Here is a 13,425-nt window from a genome sequence, read left to right as displayed (position 1 = left end):
ATCCAAACATTATAAATACATAATAGTAATTAATTAATTGGAAAATTAGAAAACACTAAGCATAGTTACATAAGTATAGCCTACATTAAATGCCAGTTTGTATTACAGTGCACACATTATTGCACAAAAGGGTATTGTGTGTATCAAATGTTACTAAGCCTGCCTTGAGAATACTGCAACAATATCCTAATACCTAGCAATAGTTCAGTTAGGATTCCAATTTCAAGTTAATTTTTTTAGGTAATTTATTGGCCGACTGACTAAAATGTGTGGAGCCAATCGACTCACTGTGGACTGGACTGGCTTTAAAGGTTGTTGTACTATACAAAAGGTATATAACATTTATGACAGAGCATTTCTCACTGGAATATTTCCATAAATCTCTCTTAGAACCAACAGAGCAGTATCTTCTGACCCCCTGCAAACAAAACAGGAAGAATAATAGATTTCAGAGCACATAAACAATACACTACAAATATATACATAAGTTTCATGAGAGCTTTTCATTTACCAGTAGCACAAATGGCTCTGTATGGCAAACAGGTACTCATTGAAACTTTCAATCGGCGTCTCCTGAAGGACAAAGTCAATACGTCGCCCACGATTCAACATTCCCACCTTGGTGAAGTTTCTTTCCTTCTGCTCCATTGGTGGAACTGCACCACAAATATTCAAATCTGAGAAGGAATATTCAAAATCTGAGGTGGATTTTATAAATAAATGAGTTGAAAAGAGATAGAGATACCTTCTACTTCATCTGTAGGGGTCATGGAGCTGATTCCACCCTCTGCGAGCGCTGGCGAAGGGACCTGAGAAATACTCTGCCAAACCATTCGGAGGGATCCCAATAAATCAGAACTGACTCGAGTCAAACCTTCTTTGAGTTCTGCAGGCATCAAGACATTTTATTTAGTAATATTTAGTAATTTTAGAATAAAAAAAACTATAAATTTTGCTCTATAACGTGACTTGACATACCGAGGTGCATCCTTTTTCTGCCTTTATGATGGGGTATCAACATGGGCAGCAAGTCCACATCTTGAGGCAAAATCATGGGCTCTATTCGATACGCCACTGGGTCAAACTGCACAGATTACATTCAAGGTGTAAGAACAGAGCTCTAAGGAAGTTGTATGGTTCTCAGTGTTTTGGAGAGTGTCTTACTGGATGGAAGATGTTGTAGAAACTCTTGCAGGTTGGGAAGCTGTAATTAGGATCTATCCTCTTCAGACCTCTGACAGTTAAAAACATTCCTATGGGTGAACCCATGGCAAACAATGCCTGCGGATGAAAGGCTAACTGAGGATAATCGATGGATACCTGCGGAATAAAGAATCTGTTATTTGGCAACTGTAAAGTAAGTTTACACAAGTTTAAACAGTAAGATACTTTGAATTTTTAAGATGTTTCTACTCAATGGAGATTCAACAGATAATAGCAGCCCAAACTTGGAGGAACATACAGGTAAATAATTATAATAATAATCAATTCTAATACAGATTAAAAAAAAAATAAATTAATATCTTTCAGCAAAAAAAATAATTGATCAAAAGAAAAAAAAAAAATATATACATACAATATTACAGAAAAAATGTAATATTGTGAAATATTATTGCAATTTAAAATAATGGTTTCTATTTTAATATACTTTAAAATCTGATTTATTCCTGTGATGCAAAGCTGAATTTCCATCAGCCATTACACCAATCTTCAGTGTCACATGATGCTTCAGAAATCATTCAATATGCAGATTTATTATCCAAGTTAGAAACAGTTGTGCTGCTTAGAATTATTTATATATATATATATATATATATATACATTAAACTATTTACAAAAATGTGAGGGGTGTACTCTCTTCTGTGAGATACTGTATATACACACACATTAAACACAAATACTTACTTGTCCAATGCCAACATCAAAATGCTGATAATCAACAGCACTAGTGGTGGGGGTCTGATGTTCATGAGCGTTTCTCATCCCAAGACTCGGGGAGTGTGTCTCATTTTGGGCTGCATGTCCACTTCCGGTTCTAGAGTGCTGTTGGATATTCAAGAAGTAGTGTCAAAACAGACATTCCAATATAAAACAATGGACTCTTATCTGTCTTCCCTTCCATCTTTGGGTGTGGAGAGGAAACCACACACAATTAAGCTACATTGCAAACCTTTCCACTTCTGCCATGAACCACTGAGCTCCTTTAAACAAGGGGCTATAAGGAATTTCCGTAATTACCTTCCATTTCTTCACACAGTTCATAATTTTCTTGCGAGGACCAAGGGGTATTCCAACATCTTTTAGGTCCTTCTCTGAGCAGAGCATCTGAAACGGTTTAGTTGGAATAAGAAGGGTGAAAATGAAGAATTGGAGTGTTCTGTTTTTAATGTGTGATTCAGGACAGAAAACTGACCAAGGACTCCATATCCACTTGTTCACTGTGCAGTACACTGAGGTACTCCTCCAACCCATGGCCCTTCAGCACCTCCTCAAGACTCTCATAGGAACTGCAGCCTGTGTCTACATGAGCGTCCTCATGGAGCTTAAAGGGGTCATATGATGTCATATGATGAAAAATAAATAAAAAAATATAAAATAAATTATCTTAAAATATTTATTAATAATAATAATAATAATAATAATAGTTTACAATACAAACAAATATATTTTTTTATTATTAGACAAGTCAAAAAGTCATGCAAAGGTATTTTAAAGAGTCTGCATTTTTTTGATGTTTACATAAAAATATTAGCAACAGCCATATAACATTAATAAATAGTTACTTTTTTAAAATAATGTCAAAATTCATCAGTAATGTCCAGAAACTCAGATGTTGTTTTTCTCAAAGTGTGTGTATATATATATATATATACAGTTTTATTATAACTTGTAATGTGTAATATTACCATGTGATATTTATATTTTATTTTATTTTATTTCAGCTTTATTTCAATTACAGAAAACAATTTTTAATAGTTTTAGTTAACAATAATAGCACTGGAACAAACCTCATGAGGTTTGCCATCTGCATCAGTCTCTTGATTGGTCAGGAGATCAAACAGGATCAATGAGCCTGTGTAAAACAAGACATATTATTATAACTGACATAAAATATTTGTACTGTCCATACGTACAGGTTATTATTATATCACCAAACCAAAACAGTAATTCTGTTCTGAAAAGCACAGCTAAAGCTATGTACCAAGGCTGTGTCCAACCAGGGAAACATGTCCTGTGAAGTGTGGATGTCTCTGGAGGAAGAGGCTGTGCAAACGGTTGATCTCAGAGGCCACTGTATCCACCATAGTCTGGCAGTACATAGCGCTATTGTAGAAGAAAAGGTCCAGCACTGTGTCATTGCTGAACTGACGCAGGCGGCTAATGCTAGGGAGAGTGATTCTCTCAATGTCTCTATTAAAAATAGAAATAAAACAGTAAAAGATTCATGTGTGTGTTTTCTCCACAAAAAATACATTTATTAATGGGTCATTCTGAGCCAAATTACAGAGGTAAAAATTACTTCAGAAAGATGACAGCATCATTATTGTATTTTAAACATGTTATTTTTACACAGAGATTGGTAGGTCTGTTAGTAAAATCTATTGACTTTAGCAGTCTTTTTTTGCATTATGTGCCAATGGTGACAGTTCAAAAGAGGGAAAAAGCAATTTTCACATTTATTATCCATGCCTGCAACTCAAGAAGTATTAAAAATATCTTAATGCCCTATTGGGTCTTAACTAACTTTAAGGCCCTGTGTGGTTCAGTTCCAGAGATACTGGGATCTAAATATGAAAATCTAAAAATGTTCAGTGGTCAAAATCCAAATGTGGGTCACTTTGTATACAGATGATACTTTTTTCTTGTAAAGAGGAATGTCTGAAGAACAAATAATGTTCTATAATAACATAGAAATGTATCTTGTTTCCCTATATGAAAACAATCGCATAGAACACACCTGTCCGAGTGCCATAAATATTCTTTTTTCCAGAGTTTCCAGAGTTCATTGATGTATTTCTTTCACCAGAAAAAATATTAACAAAATCGAACATTTCGAGTTGGGGACCTCTGCTTGAGTTGACATGGAATGACCCTAATACAATAAGAGTCAAATGTCTTACTTGTCAACTCCTGTACTTTCTCCATGCAAGACTTTGTGCCAGTTGACTGGAAGGTACTCAACTCTTCCAATAATGCACAAGTTCTCACTCTGCCTGAAGTGGCTCTTTATGAGGCTGTTGGAGGCGATTCGAAATTCATTAACTGTAGCAGAGAATGAAAAAAAAAGTCAGAATACTTCTTTTAAAAAAAAAAATGGTACAGTAACATGGAGTGTTACGTGTCATACACATGGCTTGCTAACAGCTCAACAGTTGTGAAACAATCCATCATACTGAAGAAGTGCATGTATTCAGTTTTAGATGATAAAGGCTCACCACACTGGACAATGCCACGGAGACGTATGTCACAGGCCGGACCGATACCATGAACCATGAACACCAGGTGGTCTACTATCTCTGGTTCTCCTACAAAAACACAGCAAGAAAATTATGTCAAAAGACAGATATTGTTAGGAAACACACATTACAAAGCACTAACCCTCTAGTTATCTATCTAGTGAGCTTCCTTTCCGTCTACTGCCTACATAGATAGGTACCTTTTAAGGCAGCAACCTAAGTAAAGTGGACACCACACAAATACTGCTTCTCATGAGCAACTCACTATTTATAGGCTGCATCCCAAATGACGCACTATACACTATGCACTATTTTCATATGCACTATGTACTCAACCATGTAGTGTATGAATTATATAAGGGTATTTTGTCATTCATAATCAGAGTCTGATAGCCGCTCCCACTTCACTATGTAATTAAAGCTGCAACAGTTGAGTGCATGAAGTGTCCAACATTCCACACTTAGTTTTTTTGGTTATTTAAGTGCATCATCCGGTTATTAAAAGTGCACTTTTTCTTCTTGAAATTTTCAGTGTGAACACACTACTCACACTATTTATACTACAAAACGTCATAGAATAGTGCATAAGTACGCAATTTGGGATGCACCTATATATAGAGTTTGATGTTAGCATGTTGCTAAGCTAACTGTATGATACTATAATAAGCATAAAATTACACAGCATTCACAAATATTAGGTGAAATGGTCCATAGATTTTGATGTTAGCATGTTGCTAAGCTAACAGTATGATACTCTAAGCATAAAAGCACACAGCATAAAAATGGGTAAAACAGACCAAGAGGGTTTGTTATTAGCATGTTGCTATGCTAACAGTATGATCCCTAAAACAAATACAGAGCACAGAGAAATTCTGGTCAAAATAGTCCATTTTAGTTACACTGAAACTTTTATTCACATCTTTTTAGTATTGAAGAAAATAGGTATAATATCAACATTTCTCTCCACTTGCCATCAAGGTTGAGCTTGTCACAATGCATTCTGGGACTGCCTACATGAAGGATATAAGTATTTCTGCCTTAGAAATACTGGCCAAAATGAGGTTTGAACTGTTGAGACTGTTTTTGTGTCAGAAACATGCCTACAATGAATAAAATGGTAAGTCACTAAGATTTTAAATAGAGTTTGATAACGCTACACTCACCCTCTGGTATCTCTACTGGAATATTCTCAATTCCTCTCTTTAGTGTCCTGGGTTGAGTTCGTTCAGTCGGGGAAGGAGGAAAGTCCTTGCAGCTGGAGGGATACTGCATCATGAGCTGAGGTAATGCAACCAGAGAGACTAAATGTAACTTGTGAACAGAAAAGAGTCCGTTTACCATGAGCTTTACATTCAGAAAATACCTTGGGATTGTGAAGGATCACAGTTTCCCCTGTTGGGAGCTCCAAATTCTGCTTCCATTCGTCCAGGGTCACTGCAATCATATAGGCGTCCTTTTTTGAATAAAGAAAAATGATTAAGTATGAAAAACTGGAAAAATTTGATTTGTTCTAGAAAATCTGGGTCTCTCACCTCTAGGATATCACTGAGCTCTTCACTGTAAGGAGTGTAGGACATGTCTTTGCTACCTTTGTGGAACCAGGCGCAGCGTTTGACCTCGGCGGGCTTCTGTTCCCAATACACGGAGTAACACTTCCTTTCACGTAGCCTGACATCATACCTCCTTCCATCTGTAGCCACTACCACTTCATCCTTTTCACATTTCCCCACTGCAGACAAATCAGATATAATGGTTAAACATTCAAACATATGGACTTGTGCCATGACCTAATAAACTATACTTATAGCAACATCAATAGCAACCAATGGTTTTAAAATTTTGCTAAGAAGAAGTCAATGGAGGACCTCGACTGTAAGCATCCTCCAGCCGCCGTGAGTCTTCTCTGCTGAAGGGTTGCCAGGAGTCTTTGGAGTCCACCTGCTGGTTGTAGAACCAGTGGTGCTGGACGGGTTCATACGGCTCAACAACATTCATGCTGAGAACATCAGGGATGCCACACCAAGGCCAATGGACTGCAAATATAATGTTGCCATGTTTTTCAGTACTATGGAGGCTAATTTTATCAATGTATAAATCTTAATGGGATGGACTGTTTTCCCCAAAAGCATAAGCCTAATGGATTATAGAAACCACTGGCACAAATGGTCTCTCTCTCTCTATTTTATATTTTATATATAATATAAACATTAAACTGTTTTTCTATATTTTACTATATTTAAAATCGCTTAAATTATTTAAAGAATTATTAATAAAAAAAAAAAGATGCATAGAATTTCAGGGTTTTATGAGCCTCTCAATTAACAATTGTTGGTTTCCGGAATGTTCTGGGAACATTTGTTTCTGGTTATAAAAATAAAACCTAAAAGTAACCTAAACATAAAAAATAGGGAACGTTCTGTATAGGTTCCCTTTTGTTACAAAAAACTCACCGCAATGTTCTGTGAAGGATAGTTTTTGGTTATAAATAACATACAGAGAACATTCCTAGAACGTTTTCTGTAGGTTATTTTTGTAGCCTAAAGAGAATGTTCCCACAGCGTTCTTATTTGGTTCCCTTAAAAGAAAAGAAAATTAAAAAAAAAAGAACCAAATGGGGCCCATATGGGAATGTTCTGTTTCCTGGGCTTTTAAAGAATACAAAATAAAATACATTCTGGATTTGAAGCTCCACAAAAAGTCCTAAAAAAACCCAAAAAAACCTATAAAATGTTTATGCATTTTAATTTACTTTTTTGTCATTTTTTTTTTTAATCTGGGCAAAAAAAAATTATATCACGTCATTGATTCATAAATGGATGAATATTATGTATTTAATATTTTTATATAATATATGTTATAAATAAAATATCAAACAATAACTTAAAACATTTACAGTACCTCAATAACATTAATGAAAGTATCTTGCAAGACTAACAAACAGAAAATTGCAAAGTAAAACATGACTTCTGACTTCAGGGAGAGCGGTTACGTCATCACTATGGTGTCAACATATATTACGTAATATTGGATGATGGCAGCAACACAAATGACAAACAGAAGTCAGATTATTAGCTGGTCCAAGCATGAAATTGCAACTGAAACATCTGGCGTGAACAATATACAATACCCAAACTAACGTGAATTTCCATCATACGATCATTGCGGAGCGTGTTTGCGTTGTAATTCCGCTGCATAAGTGGGACACGCATTTAAACGAGTGACCGAGGAGAATGAAACACAAACAAATGCATTTTATGTGATTCATCGTGCCAACTTTACAATACGAGTAGTGGATCGAGTTCTGTTTAGAACATATAAATGGCAATTCGATATATGGAAAAAATACATGGAAAAATATAAAACTCTATCTGACTAACGCAAGGAAAACTGATTCAGATGACCTAATAAGCCTGTCTTTAAAACACGATGTAAGACATACTGATTGTAAGTAATACGAGAGTGAGAAAAATGTAACAAAGGAAGGAAAATACAGGGAACAGCATAATAATGTATCGCCATCTACTCACCGGCTCCTCATACGGATACACGCTTAGGACAAACTTGACTTCTGACAGAGAGAGCAAACCTCACAGTGTTATGCACTAGTGTTCCAGTCCGAAGTAAATGCATCTACCAGGAGCTGAAATCCTATAAGTGGTCTTTGTGTCTAAAGTTCATCTGACAGGGGGAATTTTGAAATGGTCACCAAATAACAAAATCAACAGCAACTGCATTTGTACTATGGTGTAATGGGTTATTATGCGTCAATCAGTCTGAAATGATGTTCATCATCACATGAGTAGTGAACTCAGAATAATAAATGACTCGTTAATGTTCTTCAGTTTTAATGTGTTGCACAGTGTTTTCTTTGGAGTTGATATTTAGAAGGACCACAGTGGTGAATTAATTGTTTTAATGTAACTTTAAGTATTTAAACAACTGTTAGACAAGGAAATTCAAAAGTTTGGACACCCACTCATTGTTCTTTATTACTATTTCCCACATTTTAGAGTCATTATCATAAATCACACAAATATAAGAATGCAGATTATGTAATGACCAAAAATGCAAAGCAGTCAGAATCCTTATTTAAGCTTCTAAGTTTTTCCATTGACCATTTGTTGGAAAAACTTTGAAGAAGCTCAAATAAGGATTCTGACTGCTTTGCATTTTTGGTTGCAAGGTTGCAAATTCAGCCAAAATTAAGCTTCAACTCCGTAGTTATTGCTACATTTTTTTTTTTTAACTATTAAAAATTATGCTTAACTACTTATAAACATTTATTTTCTGAAGAATTTCAAGGTTTTATGAGCCTCTCAGTTAACAATTTTTTGGCTCCCAGAATGGGGACATTAGTTTCTGGTAATAAAAATGAAACCTAAAAATAACCTGTAGGGAAAGTATAGATTCCCTTCAAGTTGGGAGAGGAAAAAAAAAAAACACTCCAAGAACATTCTCATTTGCCCCTCCCCCCATAACGTGTAGACAAATGTCAAATTTTATAGTTTGTAAAATGAACAAATCTTGTCTTCCATGTTGTATCCAGGGTCCAAATAATGCTTTTTCGTGGATATTACATTTCCGTAATTAAGAAAATTATGTAACGGTTGCATGCATGCAAAATGTGGAATGTTCTTAGTATAAAACTAGTTCATAAAAATAGTTTTTACTAAAATGAATTGAATATTAAACTACATATCAAAAATAGGACATTCTTATTATGATTTTAATTGCTGGTTAAAGCGCAATACCTCTAGTTCATGCTAAGCTAATTTGATGTCAGATAATAATTGATCAAACATATCTAAGTTTTTACAGAGAAAAACTAAATGAAACCAAACAAAACATCATTGACTCACCTCCAGGAGATTCCCTGGAGTGACGTCCACACAGCACTATGGACAGATAACACCTGGAGCAAAGGTCTCCTCATAGCAAGCAATCTTCTACAGTGTTGACAGACACTAAAACGTCAAATGATCTCATCACAATCCAGCCGATACATTATAAATGGCCCAAATTTTATTGACAAAGATATCAAGGGATTTAGATACACTGGAGATTTCTATAAATATGTCAGCAAAATTTTAAAATTGACCTAGAAGCCGTTTTCACAGATTTCTTCACCAGGATAGTTCACATATAAACTTCAAAGAGCTTGATAAGATACAAATTTTCAAAGACATGTTCAAAAAGACAGCTCTATAATTCACAGAACATTCATTGTGAATGTCTAAAACGGTATAGGAAGGCAAAAACGACAAGTGCTCGTTGATTGACAGGCGTCACGCATACAAAAAATAGACAATCACAGCAAATGGCTTGGTAAACTTTCACACAGTATATGGTTGTTGGTCTGGTTAAGTTCCTACAAAGGTAAGAGGTAGCCTGGGATGGCCTGCTTGCGTTCCTGCGCAGGAACTGTCTCTTCTTTCATTCGGAGGGGTCTGTGGCAGTCCGAGTCGTTGAGAGCTGGGTAATGTTGTCGGTAACACAAGTATGAGAAGGCCAAACCGAGGAGCGATCCCACCAACACATCTGGGAATGAACGGGAGATCATGGCATTGCCTTGAAACAATATATGAAGGTAGGACAGTGATGATGGCATGAAAATCTCACCTTGCCAGTGATGTTTGTAGTCACATGTTCTGGAGAGGGCGATCATGACGGCGAAGAGGAGGGGGGTGAGGAAGGCACACAACCTCCAGGCTTTACCACGGCCTACTGGGCTGAAACAGTGCAGCTTCCCAGCCAAGTACAGGGCAGTGAAGCCCAGACCAGCAAACGCAACTATGAAAAGGAAAAATGTTGTGAGTCGCAGGCAGTGGAACATTCTGACAATATAAAGCTGCCTTCTATTCTATTGTATTTTTACTATTCAAAAGTTTCAGGTTGGAATATTTTAAAACCATTTTCAAATGTCTTTTCTTCAGCAAGGACACATTAAGTTATAAATAAATTAATAAGTAATTCATAAATCAATAGCTCAAAAGTGACAGTAAAGATTTTTTTAAAAGATATTCTCTTTTCTGTTCTTTTGATCTTTCTGAACTTTCAAATATTAGATTTCTGAAGGATCATGTGACACTGAAGACTGGTGTAATAGCTGCTGAAAATTCAGCTTTGCATCGCAGGAATAAATTACATTTTAAAATATATTCAAATAGAAAACAGTTCATTTAAATTGCAATAATATTTCACAATATTACTGTATTTTCAATCAAATAAATGCAGCTTTGGTAAGTATAAGAAACTTTTATGATGTCAAAATGACCATTATCCATTATCCACATCTCCCTGTTTTTATTGTGCATGCCTCATTGGTGCCGTTTATTATATATTGCGAGTGTTTTGCTTGCTTGAGTGTTTTTGCATTATACGAGTGGCTTTGGAATATAAATCGCAGCACGTTTCAGATGAAAAAAAAAACGCGACATCTAATTCTGATTCTATTTTCTTACCAAAAATTATTCAGAGACCAGATATAATTTTTTATTATCGGGTGAGTACTGGAAAAAGTGGTATCGGTGCATCCCTAAAATAAACCCAGCAGCTGCTCTTACAGGAAGAGTGTCCACTTGGAAAGCTCTTCCTGCCCTCCATTACTACATCCGGGTCACCACTACAGTGAAGCTCTGGGTTCATTTGGCCATCCGGGAAACAACGGTAGAAGAAATCAGGTCGTGGCCTGGTAGGGAGGGAGAAATATAAGTTTATTGGGAATAAGAACTACGCCTGACCCCAATCTAGTCCCCTCTACTAGACTTTTCTAGGTTTCCAATATTCCATTTTCCAATATTCCAAATTCCATTTTTCTATGCTTAAAGCAAATTTTTCTTAAAAAAAAAGCATGCATTCACTACAGGAGGCTTTTATTCACCTCCTGGAGCCGTGTGAGGCACGTTTTATTATGAATGCGCGCGCTTTATTTGACGACTTGTGGGCTGTTCAACTGCAATGATAGAGCTTGGAATAGCCAGGACAATTTTTAATATAACTCCGACTGGATTCGTCTGAAAGAAGAAAGTCATATACACCTAGGATGCTTCGAGGGCGAGTAAACCACATGCTAATTTTCATTTTTGGGTGAACTAACCCTTTAATGGGAGTCAATGGCAGATGTTCAAAATGTAATATAAAAGTATCTAGTGCAAAGTTAACAGTGTAATGAGATTAGATCACTCACTCACCTGCCCACGGCTAGCTTGATTGCATTAGTGAAAACTCCATTTAACAACAGGGTCAAAGTCACAGCTGTGTCATACAAACGACATACAGAGACAATAACACTCAAGATTATCAGATCATCATTTGATCATTTATCTCTCTATCTCCAGACTAGTATCAACACAACTATATTTCACAATGATTTGCATCAATCTAAATAAACATTACTGGGAAGCATATAACGATTCTTATAATACATGTACATCATTTTATATGAACTATAAAAATAAAATCATTATGATTACAAACAACAGCGTTATATTTGATATATTTTTTATAATAATATATATACACACACACACACACACACACACACACTATATGGACAAAATCATTGGGACACTCCTCTTAATAATTGAATTGAGTTGTTTCAATCAGACCCATTGCCACAGGTGTATAAAATGAAGCACACAGCCATGCAGTCTGCATTTTTGTTGAAAAGATGGGTAGTTCTGAAGAGCACAGTAAATTCAAGCATGGCATTGTGATAGAATGCCACCTTTGCAATGAATCAGTTTGTGTAATTTTGTAGATATTCCACGGTCAACTGTAAGTGGTATTACTGGAAAGTTGAACTTTTAGGAACAGCAGCAACTCGAAGCGGAAGACCATGTAAAATCGTAGAGCGGGTTCACCGAGTGCGGAGGCATATAGTGAGTAAAAGGAACCAACGCTCTGCTGATTCCATAGCTGAGAAGTTACAGACTTCCACTGGCATGAAATCAGCACAAAAACTGTGCAACGTGAGCTTCATGGAATGGGTTTCCATGGCTGAGCAGCTGCATGAAATGCCAAGCGTCGGATGGAGTGGTGTAAAGCACGCCACCACTGGACTCTGGAGCAGTGGAAACCTCTTTTGTGAGAATCACACTTCTCTGTTTGTCAGCCTGACGGGTGAGTCTGGCTTTGGTGGGTGCCAGGAGAATGAGAATGCATTGTGCTGACTGTAAAGTTTGGATGAAGAGGAATAATGGTGGTTACTTCTAGTGAAGCGAAATCTTAATGCTTCAGCCTACCAAGACATTTTGGACAGTGCTATGCTTTCCAACTGTGTGAGAACAGTTTGAGGAAGGCCCTTTTCTATTCCAGCATGACAAGATCAATAGAGACATGACTGGATGAGTTTGTTGTGGAACTTGACTGTCCTACTCAAAGCCCTGACCTCAACCCCATCAAACACCTTTGGGAACCAAGATTGCAAGCCAGGCCTTCTCATCCAACATCTGTGGACAGTGTCTGACCTCACAAATGCTCTACTGGATGAATAGGCAAAAATTCCCACAGAAATACTCCAAATTCATGTGGAAAGCCTTCCTAGAAGAGTGGAAGCTGTTATAGATGGAAAGGGGGGACCAACTATTTGTTTAGAATACAATGTCATTAAAGTCCCTGTTGGTGTAACGATCAGGTGTCTCAATACTTTTATCCATATATTGTATGTAAATATTCATAAATATCAAATTCTTATATTTTATGTATTATTATTAATGCTAACAACAACATTGTTACATATTTATATATAAATATCTATTTTATATAAACAAATATATATACGTACACACACACACAGCTGCTCAAAAGTTTGGCATCAGTAAGATTCGCAATGTTTTTTAAAGAAGCCTATTCTGCTCATCAAGGCTGCATTTATTTGATCAGAAATACAGAAAAAAAAAACAGTAATATTGTGAAATATTATTGCAATTTAAAATAACGGTTTTCTATTTTAATATACTTTAAAATA

At 36.1% G+C, this 13,425-nt stretch overlaps 2 protein-coding genes across 6 annotated transcripts in view; both read right to left on the bottom strand.

The window, feature by feature from the left end:
• Positions 1–65: 65 nt before the first annotated feature.
• LOC107687560 (phospholipase DDHD2-like) lies at positions 66–8,116 on the bottom strand. Of its 2 annotated transcripts, none has more exons than XM_016484940.1 (17): positions 7,985–8,116; positions 6,323–6,490; positions 5,990–6,186; positions 5,821–5,910; positions 5,621–5,735; positions 4,437–4,526; positions 4,122–4,263; positions 3,203–3,411; positions 3,009–3,073; positions 2,414–2,542; positions 2,239–2,325; positions 1,906–2,043; positions 1,165–1,320; positions 979–1,084; positions 746–886; positions 512–677; positions 66–418 (listed from the first exon to the last, which is right to left on the bottom strand). In XM_016484940.1, exons 2-17 carry the CDS (start codon positions 6,450–6,452, stop codon positions 343–345), a joined length of 2,037 nt encoding a protein of 678 aa, XP_016340426.1. In that variant the 5' UTR covers positions 6,453–6,490; positions 7,985–8,116; the 3' UTR covers positions 66–342. The 2 variants fall into 2 exon arrangements, with proteins under 2 accessions (XP_016340426.1, XP_016340436.1); XM_016484950.1 differs by having other exon boundaries at positions 512–656.
• A 1,341-nt stretch (positions 8,117–9,457) lies between these two features.
• The window catches only part of LOC107687571 (phospholipid phosphatase 5-like), a 6,786-nt gene continuing 2,818 nt past the window's right edge, over positions 9,458–13,425 (bottom strand). For all 4 annotated transcript variants that reach the window (XM_016484960.1, XM_016484970.1, XM_016484965.1 and 1 more), the window contains exons 5-8: positions 11,648–11,711; positions 11,021–11,145; positions 10,077–10,247; positions 9,458–9,995 (exon numbers count right to left, since the gene is read on the bottom strand). In XM_016484960.1, coding sequence (XP_016340446.1) covers positions 9,826–9,995; positions 10,077–10,247; positions 11,021–11,145; positions 11,648–11,711 — 530 coding nt within the window. In that variant the 3' untranslated portion in view covers positions 9,458–9,825. The remainder of the gene's footprint in view (positions 9,996–10,076; positions 10,248–11,020; positions 11,146–11,647; positions 11,712–13,425) is intronic.

Source organism: Sinocyclocheilus anshuiensis, unplaced genomic scaffold, assembly GCF_001515605.1.
Source record: "Sinocyclocheilus anshuiensis isolate Anshui unplaced genomic scaffold, SAMN03320099.WGS_v1.1 scaffold205, whole genome shotgun sequence".
NCBI lineage: Eukaryota > Metazoa > Chordata > Actinopteri > Cypriniformes > Cyprinidae > Sinocyclocheilus > Sinocyclocheilus anshuiensis.
Note: the sequence above shows the minus strand (reverse complement) of the source record. Positions and strands in the feature narration are given on the sequence as shown.

Excerpts from the sequence above, each read along its gene's own strand:
- LOC107687560 (XM_016484940.1), bottom strand. The coding sequence starts at position 6,452 with ATGAATGTTGTTGAGCCGTATGAACCCGTCCAGCACCACTGGTTCTAC. Across the intron at positions 3,074-3,202 it reads CCTGGTTGGACACAGCCTTG|GCTCATTGATCCTGTTTGAT; the intron begins GTACATAGCTTT and ends TGTTTTACACAG. Across the intron at positions 1,085-1,164 it reads TCTACAACATCTTCCATCCA|TTTGACCCAGTGGCGTATCG; the intron begins GTAAGACACTCT and ends TAATCTGTGCAG.